This window comes from Leptonotus elevatus, chromosome 2 (genome assembly GCF_054856555.1).
Source record: "Leptonotus elevatus isolate MCC_2025b chromosome 2, RoL_Lele_1.0, whole genome shotgun sequence".
Classification (NCBI taxonomy): Eukaryota; Metazoa; Chordata; class Actinopteri; order Syngnathiformes; family Syngnathidae; genus Leptonotus; species Leptonotus elevatus.
In genome coordinates, this window is record NC_141240.1 from 19,943,906 (window position 1) to 19,970,164 (window position 26,259).

The window sequence follows — 26,259 nt, forward strand, 5'->3', positions numbered from 1 at the left end:
GGGCACTGTCTGGTAGATTTCTGCTCCTATGTGTTTTTAAGTATTATTACAGTCATTACATCATTATATTACGTTATTAGTCTTATTTTCAAATCAGATTTTTATAATGTCCCCATGCTTGTATTTTCGATTGTTATTATTTTTGATTTATGTACATGACTGGATTCTCTATAAATAAATAAAACCATGTGACGTCCTCACGTCATGCGTCCACCATTTTTTTTTTGGTTTTCCGAGCACAGGGGCCAAGTTCTGTCCTCGAGAGCCCTTATATCCAGCCTGTTTTCAATGTTTCTCTCCACTAACACACCTGATTCATGATCAGGATCGTTATGAGGCTTCTGTTGGCACGGGGTACTCTTGTAAATTTCAACAAACAAGTGTTCTTTTTCATAAGCAAAATGATTGTTTCGTGTTGGGTACATGGTTGTACAAAGAAAGCTGACGGAACTTGTAAATTGGGAATCGGGATTCTATTCCATTCCAAAGATCCGAGTACACGAAGGTGATTTCACTAAATCAGTGATGCGACGTGATCTGACTGTGGTTTAGCCAGTGTCAACAGAAAGGATGAACCCACGATCTGCTCAGATCACACGTTTGTTCAAAGGTATACGCACTCCGCATTTATAAGGTAGTTCATACTGTCCATGTACGTGACTGGTGGTTGGCGTTTAAAGTACCACTGATCGTCACACCCACCTAAGTGGGGCGAAATTCGTTCTCCGCATTTGACCCATCCCCTCAGGGAAGCGGTAAGCAGCAGCAGGGGCCGCGCTCAGGAATCATTTGGTGATCTACCCCCCCAATTCCAACCCGTAATGCTAAATGTCAAGCAGGGTGGCAATGGGTCCCATTTTTATAGTCTTTGGTATGACCCGGCCAGGGATTTAACCCACAACCACCCAGTCTAAGTGACAAGGCGTGGCAGATTTAGGACTCAGGCGCAGAGATAGGAATTTGCCGCCAAGGCAGATATTTATTAAACATAAAACTCCTCATTTAGAGGGAAAAACAAAGGCTATAAAATGTTAAACTAAAGGCGCTCCGAAAGGGAGGATGTCTAACTCCTAAACTAAAACTGTACTGTGGCTATGCAAAGTTGCAAACAAAAGTTCACACAGAAGACAGGACAACAAGGCTGAGGACTACGACTGACTGGCTGGAGTGACTCTGACGAAAACACTTTGGCACAAGACAAGGGAGACGCAGACCATTTAACACATGAGGGTAATTAATGGGAAACAGGTGGACACAATCAGGAATCAGGGTTGACACTGACACTACATGAGGAAAGGCAAGTGACCTGAAACGAAAGCAGTCAGAATTTTCAAAATAAAACAGGAAATGACAAGACACTAAAAGCCCAGACGAGACAACCTCACCGCGGTGTAACATATAGAAACTTTTCTTTTCTGCTCTTAAACAATATCGATTTTTTAAAAATAAACCAATTTTAGTGGGTGAAAAACATCTGAAAATAAGATTACACAACTGCATTAGCAAGACATAGATGGCTTGGTGGGCCAGATTAAGGAAGTGAGCGTCCTGTTTCGTGCCCCTGGTTCAAACTTTGCCTATTCCTGTCGACAAGTACGTATGTTGTTGTTCAAAGAGGTTTAGAACTTCTCTCATATGTACACTCATATGAAATACAAGTCGGGTTTTTACAGTATACAGGCGAGTCCGAAATTAAAAGTACCATGCTGCATTGCAGCATTTCAGTGTTTATATATTTAATGCTCTTTTATTATGTGTGATGCTTCTGTGTGTCACAGCAGTTGGTTGAAGGTTCATCATATTATCCACTTCAATGATGAACAGCGGTTGTACATTTGTACAGTATGCCTGCTAATATTAAGTAGTCCCTAACAGTTAACTGGGTATAAATGTTCAGATGATTGACACGCATCATCAGGATAGTTCCACGCCCAAAGTCGAGCAATAACAAGGGCACAGACGCAGGCGCCAGTTCTTTTTGCCGGTGCCTTGTGCTGAACCCGAGCCCAAGGAGCAGCCGTGTGAAAATGGTGTCTCAGTTGTCTGGTGTCTGTCTGATTCAGAAAGGCTTTGTGTGCAGGTGGAGTCACTTTCTAAGCTGCAAGGGACATTCGTTTTGCCCTTGTGCGCGTCTTGCATTCTGAGAAAAGCCGCTTTCACAGCATGGAGCATCTCCTCCATTTCCGGCGCAATCATGTGCTCATCGTCGGGGCGGATGGAAGGAACGATGGGGACGTGCCTGTGGAGCTGCTCCTTCATCATCTGAACCTGTTGAAGTTGCTCCCTCAGCTGGCAACTGAGCTCCTGAATGGCCGTCTCCGTGGCCGCTGTGTTTTCTTTCTCCTTTCTCTGACTTTGGCGAAGCTGCATCCTCAGGTCGTCGATTACCTTCCAATTGGCACACAACTTGTTGGCGCTTTTTCTCTCCTTGTTTTCAGAGATCTTTATCTTCGTCTTCAGAGTGTGAATCTCGATCCACAGCTGAATTTTGCTGTTTTTCGTTCGGTTTTCCTGAAGGTATTCCAGGACGGCAAATTGGCTCTTGATTTTGCATTTGATGTGCGCTCTTTCCTTCGGGTGACAAGTTAGAAGGCGAACTTTGTTGGCATTGAGGTCTTTGGTGACATCGGTCACAAGCTTGTCAATGTAGGACATGACATTATAGCCTTCGCCGGAAGCTTTTGCATCTACCATGTTGCTTTTTCCCATTAGAAAAAAAAAAAAAAGATCAACTTGGCAGAAATCCCCTGCCTGCACAAACATAAAGAATGATGCTTTTGTTGCATCATAAAGTGTTTGGCGGCATCATAAAGGAATCCGTCCATCACAATGGTAAATCAGCAGTCAATGTTTCTCAACCTTTTATGAGCCAAGACAAATATTTTGTATTTGAAAGTAATCTCACGGAATTAACCCAAACAAAAATATCAAACAGTGAATTGTTTACCCTCTAACATAGAGGAAAAGCATATGTTTCTGGCAAACTTGTCTAAGTGAGGATTTCGGATTTTGGTGGAATTATTACCTAGTGGTAGATGATGAAGAAAATGGGTCTCCGGACAGAGCCTTGGAGCACACCGGTCAAGATAATGACGGATGGGATGTTGCAAGAACCGAATGTAGCCAGAGATACTATTTGAATGGTGATGTGCGATGTCAATTGTGAGATTGTCGAGGCACACACGTGAAAATGTATCCCCCCCACACACACTCTGGGCTGTTTGAGAACCTGTAGCCCCTTGCCGATTCACAATGCCCTTACTTCACCACTAGCATCAAAAGCCCATTTGGCCTTTTAGAACAGCGTGTGAGTATAGTTGTTTTCTGGGGGGAGGCGGCCAATGAGAAAGGTAGAAGAGTGGCAGAAAAATACTGACTACTTTTTAGTAGGAAATGTAGAATGAAGAAAATGGGCCCCAGGACGGAGCCCTGTGGCACACCAAAACCAACAAATTTCAAGTGGAACATTAAAAGTTAAGCGTATCATTTGTGTGTATTGACTTAAGAATGTCAAAGGCGTTTTAAGACCTGAGAAATTCAAATTCAATTAAATTGGAAAAAAAAAGGAATTTACAAATGTTGAAAAATATCCATTTACAATACTGTAACATGACAACAAAAATAAAAATCTGCACACAAAATAGGTTGCCTCTTTTTTATTTACATAAATTAACTGATAGGCCATGTACTGAGAAGAAAACAATTACATGTTGCATCCTATCGTTTGAGAGCTAGCCAGCACTGGCTCGACTATTATGTTATTGAAACATTGTGAACTGAGTAACACAAATTGGCCAAAAATATAAATTGAAAAACGGACCCTCATTTCTCCAAAAGCAATTGAGTCAAAAATAACCCAAATTGTGTCAAACTATTTGGGTTATTTTTGACTCAACTTTTGATACTGTCTTATAAGAATTTCAGTCACTCAAGATCTCAACTGAGTTGATTATACCTCTTTTTCAAGTTGCGTTGTCATCCATGGATGTGGACTTTGTTACTTTCCACTATGTACCAATATTAAAAAAAAATTGTATTGACATCTCGAGTCCAGGCTTCGGCCTTCCTGGGTGGAGTGTGCATGATCTTGCGTGGGTTTTTTCCGGGTACTCCGGTTTCCTCCCACATTCCAAAGACGTACCTGTCAGGTTAATTGAACAAATTGTCCATAGGTTTGATTGTGAGTGTGGATGGTTGTTCGTCTCTGTGTGCCCTGCGATTGGCTGGCAACCCGTTCAGGGTGTACCCCGCCGACTGCCCGAAGCCAGCTGGGATAGGCTCCAGCAACCCTTGTGAGGACAAGCGGTTAAGAATATGGATGGATGGATGTTCTGCTGAAAAATCACAACATTTAGTTGCGCTAATAGCTAACTAGGGGAAAATGTACAAATACATTATGCTTATCATCTTCAGATTAGAAAGCAATTTCTGCAGCACGACAATGAGAACGCATGGTGTTCCATTTGCGGAATTACAAATGATGCCATGTCATCATGAAGGCCTTCATCATCGAGTATTTGCATGATGTCACCTTTTCAAAAATTGCACTGTTGTGGTCAATGATGTCACACGCCTGCTTTCTTTCAAAGGAGCTTGGAAAACAAATTGGATTAGCTGATTTACAATATGCCCAAATATAAAAATTGGAATATAAAACTCAAAGGATGGACCATCGAGTTAAGGTATAACATTTGTGATAACTGAAATCAAAATGGCAAAACTGGAGAAAAAACCCAAATATCATATTCACGATACTAACCCCAAACAAAATTCAAAGTTGACGGAACCCGAAAACTTTGATCGGTACCTTGAACAAAAGAAGGCCCAACGCGCTGAAGCCATGGCGGCCAAGAGGGCAGATAACATGAGACTGATGGATGCCATATCAGCCCAGGAGACAAGGGTGAAAGGTCTGGAACTGGTCCTTGAGAGACAGAAACTAATCAATGAAAACTTTCAGGAGATGGCAGACAAGAAATTGGCTGAGGAAGGAGTCCGTTTTCAAAAAATGAACAGGTACAAACTGATGAAAAACTTAGAAATTGCTAAACTTCAAGAGCAAATCTTGGAAATCAAAAAAGAAATACCTGAGATTGAGGAAACGCTGAGCAAATACGAGCGCTACAAGCGCAGCATTTACAAACTGGCGGCCTCGGAGCATCTCGAGAGTCAGCATGTTCTACCGGATCACGAACAGGTGCTGGAGCGGATGGAAAACCTAAGAGAACAAAACCAGTTTCTGCTGCCGTACGCTGTTAAGAACAATTACGCGCTGCTCGGCCAGCAGCAAAAATTTGAAAACACCAGGAAGAAGAACGAAGAAGACCTCGAGAATCTACGAACGGAGATCAGCAGCGTGAAGGCCAAAATTGGCGAAGAGACAAACACATCTTTAAAAATTTCTCAGATGGTGAAGCTCTACAAAGAAAATAGGAATGCGGAGCTTGAAAAGGAGTTGGACTCGCTGACCGGCCAGGTGACCAAAGTGTATCGCTCGTGTTCTACTTCCAGCCATTTCTTAAACCCGTTAAAGAAGATGAAGCATGTGGAGGAACAGGTGTTTGTGCTCATGGGGAAAATCGACAACATCCCGAAGGAGCTCCTGAAGAAAATGCAAACAAACTTCTATCGGAAGAGAATGCTGGAAGAGGAACGGCGACTTCAGAGGGAAAGGGAGGACAAAAGGTTAAGGAGGTCCGAGATGAGGTCCGAACAGAAAGCCAAGAGTAACCAAAAAGACCTCCGTCCCAAGCGTATGATGATACGCTACAAAGTAGCTGCTCGCCCGAAGACGACCGGCAAGAAGGCTCAGGCCGCCGAGAAAAAATGCAAAACATTCGAAGACGAGATCTGGGAAGATGTGGTGCAATCCGGGGACGGAGCGTGCGTCCTTCTGCCGCGGCTCAACGCAGACAACAAGAAAACGGCCAAGAAGGCCAAGGAGCAAAACGTCCCGCCTCCCGACGTGAAGCAACCGCGAAAAAAGCCCACCAAGGCCGACGTTGACGCGACGCACTTGCCGCCCATTTCCGCAAAGGAGAAACCTGTGGAAGAGCTCGTGCCGCCGCCATTCCCCATCACACCGCCCGACTTCACTGACCCACTCGAACTCCTCCGTGAAACCAAGCGAGACGCCCCCTCATTCCGTTCTCAGGGCATCAGCAAATCTTTGCTCAGCCAACTTGGACGGAAAAAAATGGAGCCAACTTGGACGTAAAAATTGACTCAAAGAAAAGAGCAGGGGCCAAATGACTTTTGGGACCACTGGGGGGTTTCTGACTCATCCCATGAATCATGAATGGCGGCCATTTTTGGCCACGTACTGACATGGCATAGTCTCGTGTTGTCAAAGTTGTGGTTTCTCTTTAGAAGGCTGAAAAACATCCATCATTAGACTTTTTATTACTGCAGTATTTATAGTACTAGTGTATTTCAAGCAACCAACCTACTGGTGCTTACTCTATCTGAATGCTAACAAACAATGGGAAACGCCATAGACACAAGGCTAACAATTAGCATGTGATATTCTTGCTACATTTTAAGCAACGGAACACAAACTGAGTGTTACATAAGCGGTTTAATCATTACAAAAATATATTATTATTATTATTTAATAAACAGTCACATCTTTTTTTTCTTTTTCTTTTTTTAAATGTTCTTTTATATATATATATATATATATATATATATATATATATATATATATATATACATATATATATATATTTTTTTTTTTAAATAAAAATAAATAAGACAGTCACATTTCTATGTTTTTACGGGGTGGCATGGCTCAGTGGTAGAGTGAATGTTGTGCGTCGGATCCTCAAACCTCAAGTGTCCTGATCTTGAGGAAAACACTAAACCTTAACTTGCTCCTAGTGGACACGGCAGCAGCCTCCCATCGGTGAATGTGAGGATTTGTAAAGCGCTTTGGGCACCATGTGATGTTGCTAAAGGGCCGTATTGCCATTTGTAATATTAGAGTCAAGTGCTATTTTTCCTCGTAAAAAAACAAACATGTTACTCTTTTTTATGTCTTTTTTTGGAGGCTGGATTTAATGACATTTCCATTCATTTGAGATATGAGTGTTTGAGTTGGTTAAGAAATGAATTAAACTAATCACAAGGCACACCACTTGTCCAATTTAAGTTAAAAATGTGAATATAAATGCTTGTAAATCAAGTACAGTTAAAAATGATAATTTCCATGCTAACAATAAATATACATACGGTATTAAAAAAAGAAATGTGAATTACAATTTTTTCTATTTTTTAGTGGATCACATCCAATTATGTTTGGGATATTAATTCTTATATTTACTTATTATGTAGTTTTTTTGTGCTTCCTTTACTACATAAAGTTAAACTAGGTTGAAAGACAACAGCAACACATTTTCAGTACTTTTGTTTTATATGAGGTGTCAGGACAAGTGTAACATAAAAGATCATTCAAACCAAAGCTATGAGTTTTCGCCTTAAAATGGGGGCCAGACGATCAACAGCACTTCTACAAAAAGATCCTGTGACGTTTACTTACTTTGTTGATACTCTTACAAAAAAAAAGTCGAAACCTCCGTATTTCTTTCAGGTTTGTTTATTATTTTTGCCACAATATTACACCATTTCATTATCATACACATCCAGAACTAAATATCAAAAGGATGAAAAATAAAATTGAGAAAATAATCTTGAATATATCAGCCTGGAAACCAAATCATTTCTCCCAGAGAGAAAACAGAAGTACTGTCACCAGGACAACTAATTACAGTACGAAGACCACCCGATCATACACACATGCGAGTGGTCAGCAAGTGTGAAACTTCAATGGCACTTGTTTGAGGGTCTCTCCTCCACTTACAGGAAGCCTGTTGGTTCAACGTTTCGATCTTAGATCGGCCCTAGGCATGTTTTGTGATATTTAAATGCATTAAGACACACAAACGTAATATTTATGTATATCGTATACGGCACACACAGTAGCACTTTCTTACAAATGATACAGCATTGCAACATTTACACTTAACATTACACCATCATTGGTAAAGTAAAACAGATTCAATTCAACGGGGTCTCAAGATTATATGGTTAGTGTTTAATACGATTTTACAAAATTAATTTGAAGGTTTTATCATAGTGTTTCAAGTTGAGGAAGCGTGTTTACTGTGCTATTGAATACTAAAAGCTCTTTGAAAGGAGATTTCCCGCTAAAAGATTGTGTTTTCCCAAATTGCATCCTGCAGATTCACCTATTTTTCTTTTTTCAGGCTTTTGATCCCTGAGGAACAAAAACGCCGCCATCGTCACATTTGTACTCGTTCTCCATTAATGGCACACACTCAACTCAACAGAAAGGCCAGCAAAGGTACAAACGGAACCCGCACATCAAACCACAGAACCCAATTAAATCACACGGTTCAGAGAGAGATGGGGAGCAGACACAGCACAAATGTTTGGGGGTTAAGACAACAATACAGCTAATCTTTTACCTTTTTTTTTTTCAATACAGGAAGATTGTCCACAACATTTGGTACCATTATTTAAAATGAACCTGAGGGTTTTCACACAAACCATTTATTTCTTCATGGGGATTTCTTTGTTGTTTTTTTGCATGACGAAACAGCAGAGACCAACAACAGCAACACGTTGAATAATAAATACATTTTGGGATTTCATTTCCACTTAACAATAATTAAACACATGCAATTGTAACTGGAATGTCTTTTTCATAGAAATCAATTTTGTTGCAAATGTGCGTTCAATTTTGCATTTGCGTCTTTGTTCTGTCATGAAGGTCTCAGGATACATTTGTGCACTAACCACACTGCTACGGGCCCAATCAGAATCCCGGGTGACACCATTTTTTAATCATCCAGGAAGTTTTTTGTTTGTTTTGTTTTTTAACGTGCATTTTAGAACAAGGCTGTGTTGGTCCAAGTGCTATTCGATGGCTCACTCACTATCTATGTTTAGGAGCCTCCAGTGGCGAGTCAGACAACAATTTAGGCAAAGACCAAATGCTGCTGGTCCAACAGGCATCGGGTGAAGTTGTTGATTGGTCCGATGGCGCTGAGTGACATGGCGGCGTCCCGCCCCCAGAGCAGGTTCGGCCCAAACACCACAGCCATGTTGCTGTTGGTCATCTTATTCACGTCACTGTTGGTTGTTACCTGTTAGAGAACACAGACGCACTACATTAAGCAAGTACTCTGAAGATTGGAGGAATTTGTTTTTGATCAAATGAAGAAAAGAGACACGCCGACGATACCTGCATCAAACACCTGTTGTGAATTTTTCCATTTAGCTCTTTAGAGAACAGCGAGTTGTGCTCAAATCAATGGAATAGTCAACAGTTGCACATTCAAAAGTTTACAGAAGGTCAAAGGTTACATTCCAGAGAAGGAAGGTCAACAATATAAGTGTACCTGTGCCAGAAATGTGATCAGGTATCTGAGTGCGGCGTAGTTCTCCTCTGGCAGTGACTCCACGAGCGTCTTTATGACGGTCACTTGACTGTCACTGGGCACAGCTTGACCAGAACAAACATGCAGTTAGTGACAACTCCACACACAACATGGCGACATTACATACGGCGCGTGGCAAACCCACAGGCAAAATTGACGATGTCATTATACAGTTGGTAGGTCAGCAGCGGCTCGGGCAGTTCTCTCAGGAACGTCTTAAGGATCACGGCCGCCAAATGGACATCTTCCATCTCTCGGAAGTTCACCGCTTCGCCTGTATCAAAAGCAAACGCATGTAATAGTAATGTGCTTTGTTCTGGAGGTTTTAATGAAGTGTCACATGTTGAGCAGCGTCTGTAAATGACAGACTGATGATGACATACAGAATTAAGATAAGAGGTCCTAGAGAGAAAAGAGCTTCGAGACACAAGACCTGAATCTCAAGGCAAATTTAAAAGTTAAATATTCTTCCCTCTTACCTCCATTTTGTAATCATATTTCATTTTGATCCTTGAACAAACAAAGCCGAGTTCTTGAATTTCAGATTAGCGCCCTTGGCAAGCAGCATGAGGTCATTTTCTTTGTTGATAATAAAAACAGTTGCAAGCTTCACCATATTTTGTCCTTATCTTGGAACTGACGCGTTCATTTGTGCTTAGTTTGCACATTGTTTGATGACTGCACACAGTGTCGCATGGTATTAATCTGGAAATAAAGTGACGCTCACATCTAAAAACCTCTCGTCTGTTCACTCGGCTGAAAGACGGCTACGACAGATTTATGTCTCATTAGAAATGATGTTTTACTCAAATGTATATGCAAAATGCACTTTTGTTGTTAAAATATGCCTGTTTGCATGGATAAGTAGGTTAGCTGCGTCATCACTTCACTGTTTAAAATGTCATGTTTCATATAGAAGTTATGTCACTTCAAATTACATCCATTTAATTAAAAGTTACGGACTGGAACATGCACAGAAAGATGGCTTCCGATGTCCGATTGACGGAAATGTTGTTGTGCAAGATGAATATGAGTTTCAATCAAATAACCTGGGTGTGTAAATCCCCCCCCCCCATTTAAAAAAAAGTTAGATTCTGGTTTTTACATGCATTTTTAATACTCCTGTTATATTCACGTTTCAAGTCTCGTCTTAAAACCGACTTTTATTCCTTTAGTTTAGTGTGAATTGTCTTTTCATGTTTTTATTTAAATTTTATTTTTTATTAGTTTTTAAAAATGTATTATTTTTTTTATTTTACTTATTGTATTTTAGTATTTTATTGACAGTTTTTAAAATTGTATTTATTTTTATTTTTTATATATTTTGTTTTAATAGATTTTATGTGTATGATAGTGTGCGTATCTCAGTGTGCAACACTTTGGAAACGCTTATTTAAAAAAAGTGCTATAGAAATAAAGTGGATTGGATTGGATCGGACTGTGCTCATCCCTCACTTTAGTGTTCCCATTCAAATTTGACTGGTCTAAAATTGCCATAAAAAGCATCAATTACAAGCCAATTTCTTATTTAACACTCCTTTTAGCTGTGGACCAGTTCTCAAGCATAGAATCCTTAGTCAAAATATACATTTGAAATTTATGACTGTTTAAAGTTGTGAATTAGATCGAATAAATTGGATGAAAAATTGTCAACCGTCCCACCTGAGTTATATCTGAGTTGAACCTCCTTCACCAAAGTCACATTGGCAGAACGTCGGAAAATTCCCTCCATCTCCAGACCTGACAAAGATCAAACTTAGACCAAAACAAACAAAACCATTTCCAAGCTGCCACTTTGTTTCAGCCACCTTGCTCGGACAGGAAGCTTATCGTGTCTCTCATGACCACAGGAACAGCTTCTCCATCTGGACTTCTCTCTTTTAACCTGACAGATGCACAAACAACGCACGGTCCTATTAACTGTCTTGCATTTGACTTTCAGGAGTGCTGTTTGCCATCCAATAAAAGGTGACTTGCAATTCAAGGGGGACCCCGAAGACCTGGTTGGGGAGAGGGGGGCTGCGAGGAGGGGACATAGGAGGCTGGGAGCTTGGCTTCAGGGAGGCTCTCAACTTGTTGTCATATCTGCACACACACATCAGTAAGATTGGTATTTGTGGCTCTTTGGTCAACAACCAAATCACATCATACAATTTCTTCAATCCCACATACAAATTTCTTACTCTTTGACACGAGCTGGAATGATGAGCTGCTCACACTTGACCACGTCCTCCAGCTCACTCAGGTAGCTCACATAGTTGAGCTTCCTCCCAAACTTAAAACTACACCAAAAAAAAAAGATGAAACTAATGATAATGAATTGCACGCAGCAAATCTCGACGTGGCGGTGCAACAAAGTACCTGATAATGGGTTTGAAGAGGATCAGCAGGGTTTTGATGAACATGGTGGGATGGACAATATACAAGGCTTTGATATTCTTCTTATACCTGACATATCAAAACAGCAAAGCTCACTCAAAAGAACTGGCAAAATGATTCAAGCAAAATGTGATCCGGGTCAGGGCTAACGTGGCAAACTCACTTCCTGTCAAACTCCCTGTAAGCATCTCGCAGCCAGCCGAGTGACGGCTTGTTCTCGCTGGTCAGCCCGTGGTGGAAGTAGATCAGAGTGTAGTCGCTTTCAACATACTGGTCCAGTGTTCCTTTCAGGTACCTAAAAGACAAGACCAGAACCACAATATGAGATAAAATTCAGCTTCTTTGTAAATGGAGTATTTATTGGTCATTTTGAACAAAAAACTAAACTAAACATTTTTGGGGGGAAATAAACTTTGACATATAACTTTTGATTTGTGTCATATATAATACATTTGCTTTAAATACATTTATAACTGTCAAAAATACAATAATAAACAGACATATCAAAAATATTAGTATTTCCAAAAATCATCAATTGTCAAAGTCCCCATTCGGAAAAAATGCTCCGAGTGCACTCCTTCACTCAGGCCGTTTGGAAACTTCTAACATTTTTCAAATGTGCTGATTGGTAATTCAGAGTGCCCCAAAATATGGAGTACAGTACATGAAGGAAAGTTAACAGTTGAAGCACAAACTGCTGATTATCGGCTGTGTTTGGAAATTAATCTAAGCATGCTCTGCCTCCAAGTAGCACACAAGGATAAAGAAATGTCCGCTTGATTACAACATTAAAGTTTTTCTTTTTCGTTTAAAATGGCTCACCATAACCAGAATTCTGCGTCACATTGTAGCTAATTGTACAATCCGGATGGTTTATTGCGCCAATTGACACGGTAAATTCTTGTTGTGGAAACCAAAAACTCGTTACCATGACTACCGTTCTTCTTTGAAAGAAAGAAAGAAAGAAAGGAAGAAAGAAAGAAAGAAAGAAAGATTCCGCCGGAAATACAAGGATTAATTAATTTTATTTTTTAAAAGTTCATTTTATTAAGTGTTTAGATTGGGAGGGGATCAAAATGGTTTAACTCATTCACTGCCATTGACGGCTAAAGACGTCAAATACCTTACCCCCCCCCCCCCCCACCCCACCCCGTGCCGGCATTGAATAATAAATGGAAATTAAAGAAAAAAAGTAAACCTCTATTTAGCGGAGATTCACCTATCTTGGGGATCATGAACGTATCACTCGCAAAAAGTGAAGGAACATTGCTGCTCTTGCTTTGACATGGACAAACGGTTCTTGATCATAAATTCAAACCAATAACCAGCAATCTGTAATTGGATCTCAGCAACCTCAAACACATTAATTATTGTTTAAATCAGGGGTGTCCGAACATTTTCTTTCAAGGTCTGCATACATAAAAATGGACATTCTTCACCTTTAATTTATTTACATTAACACGCTAATACTGATGCATCAGTGTAGGTAAAGCTGCTTAGTAACTGTGTACTCTAATTATGTATATGTATTTATTTAAACAGCTAGATGAAAAAAACAAATGTGGTCCATTTGTGTGATTTGGATCCATATCAGAACTTACTTACGACTGACTTCCACCTCTGCGCTGAATTCACAAACGAGTTCAAACAATTTTGCAGACCAAACGCATAGTTGGGACTGACTCACATCAGCAGCTTGTGATGGTCCAGTTGGTGGTGGGGGGGCATCCTGCAGGCGTTAAACACGATCACTTTTCTGCCAAAGTTGTCATCGCCTACCATAGGAGAGAGAAAAAGCAGCAGTGAGGAGCGGCAAGAGGTTGAGGTCCGCAAAAGATGGCCGCCAAGCCACCCGATGGCTCACTGACCGGCGACTTCGATGATTTGATGCCGGGCGATGTCATAGAAGGGATGGTCCCAGGGCAGGTGGGGGGAACTGGCATCAAATTGCTGGGAGATGTCAGTCTCTGATATAAAAACACACAATTAGCACACCAGCAGCACAATTTAAACATGTATTCACATACAGACGTGCTTTACCGATTCCAGCCATGCCAACAAAATGTCACTAGGTGACAATATCATTCTGCACTCGCCATTGTCTGTCAGCCATCTTGTTTGTCCAGTTCTGACGGGGCTATTCTTAGTCAAAAATCATGATGCGTGAAGGCAGTCGCCATTAGCAATCCTCCCTCACTCACCGCCATTTACTCGACAACACATTCATTTGCAAATCAGACCTCAATAAACTACACACACAAAATATCAACGTGTTTTCTACCTTCATAACATAATCAGTGCCTTCATATATATATATATAATTAAGGGTAACTTAAGCTCTTTTCCCCTCATAAGCGTGTATCAAAGTTTCCACTTATCAGTAGCTCTCAGTTACGACTCCTCATCAAAAACATCAATAATTAATAATATTTTGGGTGGTTGTCTAATAAATTTGTAAATCTGTCAATTGTTGGTTGGTCTACTTTTGGCATTTACGAATGTCCTTGAAACAAAAACAAAAGCAATTGATGTTTTACAGACATTGAAAGTGATTGAGTTTACAAAATGTCCTTGAAAAGCTTGAATACAACAAATTTAAGTATATAAATTAGATTTAGAAATATTGCCAGCTCAAAATGCAGCTTGAAATAACATTCAGACTTCATAACAGCACTTCATAATTACAAATAATCGAATCAATGAGGTAAACAAGTTCCATCACTAGGTGAAACAAAATCAGTCCTTTCAAATTATTTTTAAGTGTTGTTCCGATACCATTTTTTGGCCCCCCCGATACTGATTCCGATACCCAGTTTTGCAGTATCGGCGTACCGATATCTAGTTTTGTTTGTTTTTTCTAACATGAAAAAGCTGCCCTGCCATCTTGGCTCGGCATGCAGTGAACACGTCACACATCAGTGAATGTCGCGCACAAGCAAGACACCACATTCAAAGTCCTATATTAATGTCGGAAATGATGGTATCGGCATGTTACTTGTTAGTACTTGCCGATGCCGATACCACTGTTTTAATGCAGAATCGGGGTCTCGGAACAACGCAAATTATTTTTACACATGTTCAAGAGTTAAGAATCTTCAAATCAAACGTTGTCATGTATAAAGGCAACATGAAGCCAATTATTTTGTGTCTTCATGTCTTATTAAAATATCATCACCTTTTTAGGTGAGCAAAACTAATGGAACAGATTGACTTAGCCATTGAAGTACGAGCCTGTACGACCTATGACCTATGAATTACATTTCCATACTTATTTCATCTCAGGCACTTTTTTGTTGATGCCTGTTTTTTTTGTTGGATGAAAGGAGACTTTGAATCTCCTCTTTCATCTATAACCGTTTAAAACAACAAAGCTTATGTAGGAAAAGGGGGGGGGGAATGTAGCTTTGTTTGTAATGTATTATGATTTATGTAATGTGTTCTGTAGAGCACTGTGTTGTGAAAAATGAAAAGTGCTTTAGAAACTAGACTAAGTGCAATTTCTGCAGAAATTGCGTGGGAATGCTGGAAGCTGAATGCTAAGCGGAATGCTTATGAAGTCAATTGAAAGATAAATTATGTTTAAATGACAAAGTATTAATTACAGTTGAAAGATAAATGAATAAAAATAACACTTGAACCCAGGAGGCGTGAATTTTTGAAGCAAGTTGAAATGTTAATGGAAAAGTGTTATCTGAAAATACCCTCCATTTAGTTTTACAGTTGGTATTCCTTTATACCCCTTAGCATAATAGCGACAGATATAATTGCAATGTACAGTTGGAGGTGGGATTCGAACCCACGACCTCTTGGTTTAAATTAAAGGCAGCATCTTTCTTTAAATTGGCTGTTTATGTCGACTTTAGAGTTCATTTTGATGCTGCAGCTTTCTCAAAAATGTTCTCTGTGGGTTCAATGACATTTCAAGGTGAATATCTGTAAAGTGTCGCATAAGAGTGAGTCTCACTCACCCGACTTGCTGAGACCGGATTCATCCGCCGGCCACTGCTGGTCCTCTAAAGTGGCCAGCTTCAAGTGGCCTAGCTGTGCCGTCGGGTCCTCGCTCAAATCCACAAGCAGTTCCGAAGACATTGCACACTGCAGGAGGGCGCAGCACGCACGCACTCAGACAACAGCACGCTTAGGACACACACACACTTAAACACACTAATAGCACATGGAGTTCTGGAAGAGACAAGTGTTGTCTATAAGATACATAAGCGCACTTATAACAGGTCAAGTTCATTCGATTTTTTCTTTTACCCTGCTTTTATGTGAAATGTAATCTTGAGCAATACAGTTTTACACCACTGCGAACTACAAACATAATAATATACAGCCCATGTTATTATAACATGTCCTCTTTGACCTTGTCAATATAAACTAGGGCTGAACAATATAGTAGAACACAATTTTCAGAGCCAAAGACTGCAATTAAAAAAAAATAACTGCGTCATTTCAATCATTATATTTATATAGTGTCTAGATAAATTCAATGCTGAAAAAGCGCAGCCTGCATAAATATATTGTTAATAATGAAAAATGGACGTGATATTGCAGAATTTTAGAGAGCACTTGTACTGAGTCTCGTTAGATTGTGCAGGTGTACAGAGTGAAGTGGCCGATGAGAGGATCATGTCCAATGCATCTACTCTTGTCACATCAACTTCAATTCTTCAAACCACAGACGCAGTCATCTCCCAACCCCCATTATCACACACTGTGCTCAGCCCCCAATGTGTGGCATAATGCTGGTTGACAGAACGTTGCTTTAAATAAATGTTGTTACTAACCAGCAGGCATTAGCCATGTCACTGCTGTTGACCAACCACATACGAGCACATCGTGTGGCTGGTCACTTACACCCCCACACAAACACCCCCCTACAGCCAAACACATAGTGACAGATTATTACTGTTACAGCACCAAACAAACATTTGTATTTTTCTATGTTGTGTAGCAGGTTCCTGTTTTAGCTTTGTGGCTTCCTAGAATTCAACCACGTTTGATTTAAAAACATCGGTAAAGGTAGCAACATGTCATTTAGTGGCTGCCATAATTGTAACATTTTCTTTAAAACTGAATGAGCAATTCAAATGCCTCTAAAATCTTTAATAAACTCGTGGGGAAAAAAATATATTATTAACGTACATGATCTTTTCTACTGCCCACACTGCTCTTCTCACCAATAATCTTCTATTTGCGCTAGTTAAGTCGAGTTTTTATGGCAAGTGTCGGCATTTGAAATATCATTTGGAACAAATGATGTCACAAGCAATTGGTGGATATTTGTAACTGAAACTTGCCAGCCAATTAGAGAAAGGGGTTCCCTGAGTAGGAGACGTAGTGGAAGGGTAGAAAAGAAAGTTGGGAAATTATAAAGTTATACCGATTTAGCCTCATTTTAAGGTGTTTTTCGACCAGATTTTCTAAACACAAAACATTCCCCCAAAAGGCGTTTTTGTTCCAATACAAAAAAATAATTTCTATGTAACCCAATCATCCAATTCTCAAAATTCTTGGTTCGTTGTACTCAGGTTCAAGTGGCTGACACGTTGTTGGTTATAGGATGCAGAGTGCTAAGCAATTATGGGGGGAAATAACAATAGATTGAATATTATTTTTAATTGAATGGGGGGATTCCATCAATTCGTTGTGTGAACTGAATAATCCTAAAGTCCCAAACTAAAATTATACTGTTCTTTATGCAAACAAATTGAGAGTGATGGATGGATGAATCATCAGCACCTCTACTTGGTTGCAGTCGCGTGCATTTAAGCTTGATTAAACTGCTTCAAGACGTTCGACCATCCATTTTCTATGCGTCTCGTCATCAGGGATGCAAGTGAGCTGAAGTGTAAGGATCAACATCCTGTTCTAACACTGCATCTAACACTACGTCACTTTTTTTTTTACAACGCATTTTAAAAATCCCAAATGGGAATGTGTGTCACGCGCGAGCAAAATTAATCAAATCGAGCAATTTAAATTACGCTGACGTTCACTTCCAGTGCTGAGGCTAATGAAGCTAACTTTAGCAGTCCTAGCTTGTAAACACAGAAGCACAGCTATCCTCCTGAAAACGCTACGACCTATGTTCCAGATAACAAACACACGCATATATATATATATATATATATTTACATAATTAAGTCGTAACCTAATTCCCTAGTCATGTTTTCTCAACATTAGCCATAAAGCGTAAACAAATGGCATGATCGTCGCATATAATTGCCATGCATCATAACAAAGCGCGCAGTGCAACAAACGACACGCGACTCGTCACGGTCATAGTCAAACATTTACTCAAAGAATACTAATCAGAATATGTAATAATGCGGTGTTTTTATTCACCTGAAGAGCTTTGTGATGATTTATCTCGCAGTACTGAGAACACACACAGTCAGCGTTACACCTTTTCCGCTGTTGCCCTTTCAAAATAAAAAAAAATTGTGTCTTCTGCTGTCTCCGGCTGGATATTTCAAAATAAAAGCGTTTTATGAATATACCGTAGGTTCGACCCCTCGAGGTCTGACCCAGAATTGGATATTATACTTTCTTAGAAACTCGAGACCTCGAGTGGTAGAAATAAAAAGAGAAGTAAAACGTGTATTCTGTCGAAAGTAGTGCTTGTTGCGGGGGTGGGGGGTTATATATATATATATATATATATATATATATATATATATATATATATATATATATATATATATATATATATATATATATTTGCAAGTGGACGGTATGTGCAGTTTTGAAGACCCCCTTTTACTTATATCGCTCAATTCATTAAGGCAAAATCTAATAAAAAAACATTTTATGAGAAGTAATTTTCTGTTATCTCACTGTTGCTTTTTGGTGGTAATCCAACTTTTTTTTTTTTTTACTGTACTGTGTAGCAAATCAATGCCCGTGTCGCATATGACTTTTTTGTAGGTCAATAAATATGGCAGGATGATCATGGAGCATTTGGGCAGTTTCTCTAGCCGCTGCAAAGTGCTAACCTGTGTTTGCGGCAGACCTTTCAGCAGAGTCGTGAAGCCAAGTCCCCCGGTGCAGACGATTCCTCATGACCGCATTCACGACAGGAGACATGGTTGAATAACATTTTCAATCTCTTAAAATGTGCACGACACATGAGCATCGCATCACGTACAGCATCAAAGCGCACACACACACCTGAGGCTAGAAACCGATGTGGAGACACAGCAGCTCACTTTTCCACTCATTTTTATTTTGAACATATGTAACAAATTTTAATAAACAGTTATACACTTGTGTGAGACAAAAACTTCAACAGAGCAAAGCATGAATGTAAGCAACACAAGAGGAAGTTACGCAACAGTCAACACAATCATTAGTCAACAAAAAGGAACAGGAAAGTAGAAACTTCATTTCATCTCCATTCTATGATCAATATTTCAACTACCGGTATTCTTTGTCAATTGTTTGAACTTGTCTCTGCGTGCCCTTGTGATCGACTGTCCAGGGACGCACAGGGTGCAAGCAAGCGTAAAAGTGGAAACCTGTTTTACGTCGAGTCCCTGCCCATAACGCATCATCTTAACAAGGTTTAGCACCAAGCAGAGGGTCACAGCCTTCGAATTCAGATGTGAACTCATTCAACTCTTCGGAATGGAAGGTCCCGGTGACTCTGACCCACTTGGTCTCCCTGTTGCCATAGGTGCGCTTGAGACGGGCCGTGAACGGGATCTTCAAGGTGGCCGACCTGCTCAGCAGTCTGATGTGGCACGAATGACGGGGGGGCACCTGGATGTGCGCCGTAACGGGCTGACTGGTGGTCTCGGTAATGGAGGTCCCTTGAGACAACTTGAAGGTGGAGACGGGTTTGAAGTCAATCTTGTCTTTGTTGAGGAAGGGGATTCCAGCCGTGATAGTGACGCCGACTTCCACCAAGACGCCGAAGTTGATCTCCCACTTTCGGGTTGACGTGAAGGAACCATAGAGAGTGGCCTTCTCGTTGAATGGATGGCAGCTCCAGTTTGGAAATGAGTGCTGTTTAACCTCCTGAGGGATATACTTGAGAGGGGTGACACCCGCTGTTTCGTACTTGACGTCAATCAGGTTCTCCTCCTTGACGTCTTTGTTCGTCACCAGGACTTGGTACTTCGGGTACATCCAAACGCTCCGTCCCCAGGGAAGGTTGAACACCTTTTGGCTAACATCCACTTCCCCCAGTCCGTAGCGATTCTTCCCAATGTAATAGTCGTCGTTGACGCACGTCTTAATAGAATATGGAGATACTGAACCATCTTTGTCGTTTTTCCACTCCAGAACCTCGAAGTTGTAAATGTTGACCAGCAACTCAAACTTCGCTTCGGTGTACGCCGCTTTGTCGGAAGTGTAGGCGCAAACATCCCAGTCTGTCTTGGGGACGTAGTAGCCTGCGTGGCAGTCCACTTTGCAGATGTACTCTTTGCGGCTCATATACGAGTTGTAGATGGACACGGCGTGATCTGGGAGAGAGCCAGTCCACCACTTCCATTCCAGGTTTGCTTCGTCAGACGGCAGGTCAACCTGGGGAATTTCCTTCCTCTGAAAGCTTGGGATTGGCAGATGTTCCGGATCAAGAATGGGAGACGTCACTGTTGCGTGAAGGAAAGAAGAAAAAATAAGTCAAACTAAAATGACAATAAATTAAATTTCTTTTAAGAAATGAAAATTGAAACTACATCTTACATTTATAAATCTAAAATAGCAACAACGTCCTTCATTTTCATGCTTGTCAATTAATATATATCAGACATTTCGGGATTCATATCAAATGTGTATTTCCGTCCTGAAAGTGGAATTTGTGGAATTATTATAGTATCAGGAGTCAGGACATGAGCGTCAGAAGCGGACGTTCACATCCACTAGTGAAGTCAAGACAAAAGCTTGGGCGCCATCTAGTGGCTCCTTAGTATAGTGGCGATCACATTTTCAAAATACATTCAATTTCTTGAGGCCCCCGGTTAATTCCAGCAACCGAACAATCACCTCTGATCACATAATTACCGTTTCCTCTTTTCTTGCAGATGAAGCCTCTCTTGTTGTGGCACGTGTCGACTCTCCAGTAGCCGCTGCTAGTGATGAAGGAAAGACAGCGTCCTGGATAGTCGTCATCGGAGTTACCTGCAGGCAGGCGACATGCTCAGCGCTCCTCCGTTTCTCCGCACTGCAGCTGACAAACGTTTGAGACCGACCTGCGTCCAAGTGGACGTAAGTGATGGGAGATCCGTCGCACCACTTGGCGCCGTCGTCGCCGATGGAGGCGTTGGCGCCCAACCACAGAGAGGTAGCGAAGGTCGGCTCAAGAGCGGTCAGACCTTTGGAACCGAGGAAAACATGGAAAAGAGTTAGAAATGGAAACATGTGTGCTTTACAACGCTTACCCCAAACAATCATGACATAGTTTGTTTTTAAGTATTGTCATCTATTTGATTACATTTTCCCAAATGTATTGAGATGACTGTACAATAAACTATGAAATGTGTGAATAGAGTTGAAATATGGCAAGCCGCGAATTAACAAAGATTCATTTGGTGCATTCCATTGGGTTGACAAATATTTCCCAGAAGAGATGAGCTTTTACAATTTATAAGGACTTTTCCAGCATGCAAAGCTGCATTTGTTTATAGTTCAAGCCTTCTCAAGGTGTCGCTGATCGCTAATTACAACATTTCACGTCAAGGTGATCGTGAATTGTCTTCTGCTGTTGTGTAATAAGAGTTGTGTGTCTTTTAATGCAGACTTTTGTGACATGAGTTAATTTACACATGTTGATGCGTAATTCGCGTACTTCATTCTTGTTTATTTACATTGAATTGGCAAACAAACAGCACACTGACCTGTTTTATGTTCAGATTGAAAACGACGGGCCGGCTGAGCCTACCATGTACGAAGGTTTGTTCGTTCAAGTCATTGATGCTGAGAAGGTTCCCTCCAAGGAGGACGCAGTGGTCTTGTGCCTCCTTCCATGTCTTGGTGGCCTTAGAGTCGAGCAGGTAACAGAAGTCATTCGACGGGTTGTCCGGCCACCAGTCGCATTTGGCACTCCCGCCTGCAAGCAAGATGGTGATTGAGAATGAGCAAAGTCGCGTGTGTTACGGCAGGAGACAACATGTAGGTTGCAGTGTGCGACGCCCACCTGGCGGATGTTGAGCAGCAGGAGGATTCTGATTGTACCACAAATAGAGGACCAAAACTGCATGCCAAAATAGAAAAGTAAAAATCAAAAATTACAATATACAGAAATAAACACAAAATATACATTAATAAATAAAAGTATAAAACGATAAATATAAAACTACTATTTATATATGCAGAAATACAAAATACATTAATAGAATTAAATATCAATCAATAAAAAAGCTCTGCTTTCATATTTCTTTATCATGCAATAAAGACAGAACACAAATTAACACGTAATAAATGGGTCAGTCACCATGCTGAGCCTCATTTTGAGTCAAAAGCCATAGAATAAAAATGAATATTATTAATAATAATAATAATGGTGACGATTACGCGCGCGCGCACCCCACAACCCCACGCACACACGTGCACACAGAGGAGTCCTGGCAATGTGCCGTCTTTTCGCGTTGGTCGTCATGCTGCAACTTGGAAAGCCAAGTAGTTTTTGTTTTTTGTTTTTAGGTGGGAAAAAGTTGGTAGGTGCATTTCAAGTGCTGCTCTCAGGGAGGCGCTGCAAGGAAACTAAAAAGCCACCTCAAACGCAGGTCGTCGCACTCCCAAACGCGCACACTCACTTTCACCAAAAAGGCATCAATAAATCGCATTTTCTCGTCGTGCATTTTATTTAGAACTGCTGTGTCAAAAACGAGCCAATATGGATTTTAAAAAATTGGACCGACTCGGTAACTTGAGTTAACCTTCTGGGTTGTTTTGTACAATTCCCAAAGTTGGTCAAATTGACCCAAGTTGTAAGAGTGTACAAAGGCATCTTGCTCTTTTTGCACTTAGCCCTATAGCTAAATGGGACGTCATGCGCATTATTATGACAAGACGCTTTGAATTGTAATTGCCAGCGATTTGCAGGTGTTCTAATGAATAGGCCTTTCGACGTCATTGTTTCATTCAACGCCACCCAAAACGTGCCTTTATATGCAAACGCGACCACAAGATGTCAAAGGAAAACTTTGAAAACTGTAACTAGACGAGGCATGTGACGTGTCGCGTTTCGATCATGAAAGACAGCGTTTTCTCTTTTTTTTCTTCCAGCGGTGTATATTGTTCTAAACATTCCAAATCACTTTTATTTCGATAACACGCTTTATTCTAGCCAATTAATTTGCTATAAAAAAATATGCGAAACCTTCTACATGATTCCAACAAACGCGATATGGAGCTTCTTGCCAAGTCACAGGTCAATAATACGTTTGAACGAGATGAACTGACTTGAAGACAAGACATTTTCATGCAAATTAAGTAAATAAATATTTACTGACATGCCAAGGTCAAGCTCAGCCCAAAGGTGATGACGAACGTCCACGCAGAAGGCTTCCTCATCTTGTTCGTCTTGTTGTTGCGCAGATGCATCAGCTCGAGACCGTCTGTACAGGTTCGGACGATGCTGTGTGCAGGCGACAAGTGACCAGTTCACTGCTGTGAGTGTTCAGACTGAGCTATGCTGGGATCCGCCCTTGGCCACGCCCAAGCGCGACTTGACGGCAGACGCTTTGTTTACTTTGATTGTGCAAAGTATGATCCAAAGTGGTTATAGATCAACTTCAGGCGATCTATTTGTTCAAGTCAGCATAAATCAAGTAATAGAGATGAGTTCGCAGCAGGGCTTACTGAACTTTTGGAAACTGAGAGCAAATTCTCGGGGAGTGAATCATGCGAAGGGCTGCCACTTTGATACAAAGTTATGAAATATTGCATTTGCTGTAATTATTTTTCATAATGTCAGGATTTTTTGTTACTGAGTAGCCTATCATGTAACATCATATTCGTTTATGTGAAGACACGGATCATGTGAAAGATTTTTCACCATAATTAGGAAATCGATATCAACATGCAACCCTTTTTCTGCAATTGTTCAATATATCCTATAGATTATGTGTATATTGTCTTCTGCATTGCTGTAACTGTTCGTGTTTCATTTTTTTCCAAACTGAAGCTAATCATGAAGACGCTCCATTCATTGTTGAAGACGTTGCTCAGCAGTTATGTCCTCATACACTGTTAGACATTTTAAGTGGTTTTAACTTACTGTAATTTTAAGTTACAGTAGCGGAACTGTATTTCACATTTACAGTAGTAAAGAGCTATTGTAAAGATGGATTGTGTTTTTTTACTGTAAATTGCCTAATTTTACAGTACACTACAGTGTAACCTCTTTTTTTTCTTTTTTTAAATGCAGACCAGACACTCATTTTATTCTGAAAAAAAAGTTATTTGTTTATAAAATTTGCAGCATGTACAATTATTCAAAACAATAATTTACAGTCATTTGAATTAATTTACCAGCATTGAAATTAATTTAAACATTTTGTGGACAATATTATTTCTTTGTCTTTTTCTTGTTCAAACCCCAGAAAAACGAATTTGCTGTGGCTCAGTACCACATTGCTAAAGATAATCTGTGTGTGTGCTAACAGTTGTGTTGTTGGTGTCTTGGTGTCAACCAATTGTGTTGCTGGCAAAGGCTAGCTGCAGCTCCTCCAATCGGCAATTTCTCCTATGATGTACACAAGACAGACAGATAACATTGAAAACATTGATTTGAGGAATACAAACTTTTGCTTTTGTTCCTGTGAATGAATAAGCAGCTGCTGTAACTTTCATTGCGAGCAAATCAGTTAAAAAATTGAATATAGAACAAAAAATGTACAATTTGACCAAGTCATATGTGTTTACTGTAAATCTCAGAACAAAATTAGAACCTGCTTCTCTGTTAATAACATAGACATATAATCCGAAGAATACAAACAACGCATCTGTGAAGCCCACATTCCCCTCTAAAACGTAGGCAACTTTTATCTCCATGCTCACCATCCATTTTGTGGCAAAAAACACACATTGCACATATTGAAAGACCCGTACTTTTAAAATTCAGCAATAAATAAATAAATGCATCAAATGAAGACTCTTATCAAGCAGTATCATTCTTGCTGCGACAGGAGGGTCATCTCTGCTTCTATTGACAACTTTGTTGCATGTTTCCAAGTGCTCATGCGAAGTTCTAATCTTCAAGGTCTTTCAAGCTTATTTGGCACATCTTTGCAGCCTTTTGGCCATTTTGGAGCACTTCTTTGCCTGTCTTTGCTTGCTTTCTTCTCTCGACTTTGCTTCAAAGCGTTGCTATGTGGCAAGAACAAATAGTCAATTACGCAAATAAGTTGAGTCATGGGAGACTTAAAGACTTCTTCAACAACGATACAGTGAAAACAAACATGAACTATGCATGTATAAATATCTAAGAGTGAGAGAAGGAATCAAAATGGAATGAATGGGAAAATGATGATGCACATTGCATATGGTCACATGACGTCACTTCCGGTCAAACTACTGTCTCTGACCGCAGGTGACTGCTTCCAAACTCCGCCTGCTTTTGGTGCCTCATTCCCCAAAATGACGGGGTTCATCATAATTTGTTTGAATCACTTTTGGGTTGCATTGACAACCACGAAGAAAAGTGCATATAAAAATAACAAAGTAAATAAAAGCTAAACATCAATATAAGAAATAAAAAATAATAATTTTAATAACTTTGTTCTTAAAAAAAAGTCAACAAAAAAGAGTTGAATAATGAAATATTAATAAAATAATCAAAAGTAATACATCCAGAAAATAGAAATATAGAGAAATATTTTAACAGAAAAAACGTAGGCATTTATTTGGAAGATTTGAAGAATTCGCAACAAGATCCGCGGCCAAAAATCTACGTTCGCTATTGGTGTTTACAGTTCACTTTAATGAGCCAATACCAAATGAACTCGAATCAGTTAATGTACTTGTCATGTTTGGTTTCTGTTTTTGGTTGTGTGACTCCCTTGGTCTTGTTGAGTGTAATCCTTGTTGTGTCGTTAGTGTGCGTGTATTTAGTTCCCTGGTTTTGGTCAGTCCTTGTTGGATCACTGTCGCTGTCACCACTGGTGTTTTGATGTTACTTTGATTTTTGGACTTTTCAGATCTTTGTTGGTTTTGTTCACACAGTACACCTGTTAGTGGTTTCTGTTAAATAAATCGTTTTCAGTATAACATGCATCCCTGCCGTGGTTCTCCTGCCTCCCAGCATTTGGGTCCTCCACTCCGATTCGTGACAGTATTTTTCCCGAAAAATCACTTCCTAGTCCAACAAATGAAAAATCCAATTTGATCCCAATGTTAAAGTGCACTTACAGTATGTAGCCCTTTCTCTACCAACATTGCGGTGTCCAAAGTGCTTTACAAAGCC

General features: G+C 40.2%; 3 protein-coding genes across 5 annotated transcripts; 1 reads left to right on the top strand and 2 right to left on the bottom strand.

Annotated features, from left to right (window-relative positions):
• Positions 1 to 4,677: 4,677 nt before the first annotated feature.
• On the top strand, positions 4,678 to 6,470 carry LOC147178744 (uncharacterized). Its single transcript, XM_086069731.1, has one exon. The coding sequence runs from the start codon at positions 4,712 to 4,714 to the stop codon at positions 6,215 to 6,217; it is 1,506 nt and encodes a 501-aa protein (XP_085925857.1). The 5' UTR covers positions 4,678 to 4,711; the 3' UTR covers positions 6,218 to 6,470.
• A 1,108-nt stretch (positions 6,471 to 7,578) lies between these two features.
• arhgap1 (Rho GTPase activating protein 1) lies at positions 7,579 to 18,285 on the bottom strand. 3 transcript variants are annotated; one of them, XM_086069570.1, is made up of 13 exons: positions 18,192 to 18,285; positions 15,809 to 15,977; positions 13,709 to 13,807; positions 13,528 to 13,615; positions 12,004 to 12,135; positions 11,823 to 11,909; positions 11,645 to 11,743; positions 11,439 to 11,546; positions 11,270 to 11,346; positions 11,124 to 11,201; positions 9,607 to 9,735; positions 9,423 to 9,526; positions 7,579 to 9,167 (listed from the first exon to the last, which is right to left on the bottom strand). In XM_086069570.1, exons 2-13 carry the CDS (start codon positions 15,927 to 15,929, stop codon positions 9,000 to 9,002), a joined length of 1,290 nt encoding a protein of 429 aa, XP_085925696.1. In that variant the 5' UTR covers positions 15,930 to 15,977; positions 18,192 to 18,285; the 3' UTR covers positions 7,579 to 8,999. The 3 variants fall into 3 exon arrangements, with proteins under 3 accessions (XP_085925696.1, XP_085925695.1, XP_085925697.1); XM_086069569.1 differs by having other exon boundaries at positions 15,809 to 16,022; positions 18,192 to 18,279; XM_086069571.1 differs by having other exon boundaries at positions 15,809 to 15,935; positions 18,192 to 18,218.
• A 765-nt stretch (positions 18,286 to 19,050) lies between these two features.
• On the bottom strand, positions 19,051 to 23,658 carry LOC147178746 (natterin-3-like). Its single transcript, XM_086070034.1, has 6 exons — positions 23,306 to 23,658; positions 21,988 to 22,044; positions 21,733 to 21,900; positions 21,044 to 21,166; positions 20,856 to 20,972; positions 19,051 to 20,443 (listed from the first exon to the last, which is right to left on the bottom strand). The coding sequence occupies exons 1-6, from the start codon at positions 23,394 to 23,396 to the stop codon at positions 19,401 to 19,403; spliced, it is 1,599 nt and encodes a 532-aa protein (XP_085926160.1). The 5' UTR covers positions 23,397 to 23,658; the 3' UTR covers positions 19,051 to 19,400.
• Between the last annotated feature and the right edge of the window lie 2,601 nt (positions 23,659 to 26,259).

Coding starts and splice junctions, on each gene's coding strand:
- LOC147178744 (XM_086069731.1), top strand. CDS start 4,712: ATGGCAAAACTGGAGAAAAAACCCAAATATCATATTCACGATACTAAC.
- arhgap1 (XM_086069570.1), bottom strand. CDS start 15,929: ATGTCTTCGGAACTGCTTGTGGATTTGAGCGAGGACCCGACGGCACAG. Junction 12,136..13,527: donor GACCATCACAAGCTGCTGAT/GTGAGTCAGTCC, acceptor CTTGTCTTTTAG/GTACCTGAAAGGAACACTGG. Junction 11,547..11,644: donor ATTCCAGCTCGTGTCAAAGA/GTAAGAAATTTG, acceptor GTGTGTGTGCAG/ATATGACAACAAGTTGAGAG.
- LOC147178746 (XM_086070034.1), bottom strand. CDS start 23,396: ATGCATCTGCGCAACAACAAGACGAACAAGATGAGGAAGCCTTCTGCG. Junction 21,901..21,987: donor TGCTGCTCAACATCCGCCAG/GTGGGCGTCGCA, acceptor TCTTGCTTGCAG/GCGGGAGTGCCAAATGCGAC. Junction 20,973..21,043: donor TTACGTCCACTTGGACGCAG/GTCGGTCTCAAA, acceptor GCCTGCCTGCAG/GTAACTCCGATGACGACTAT.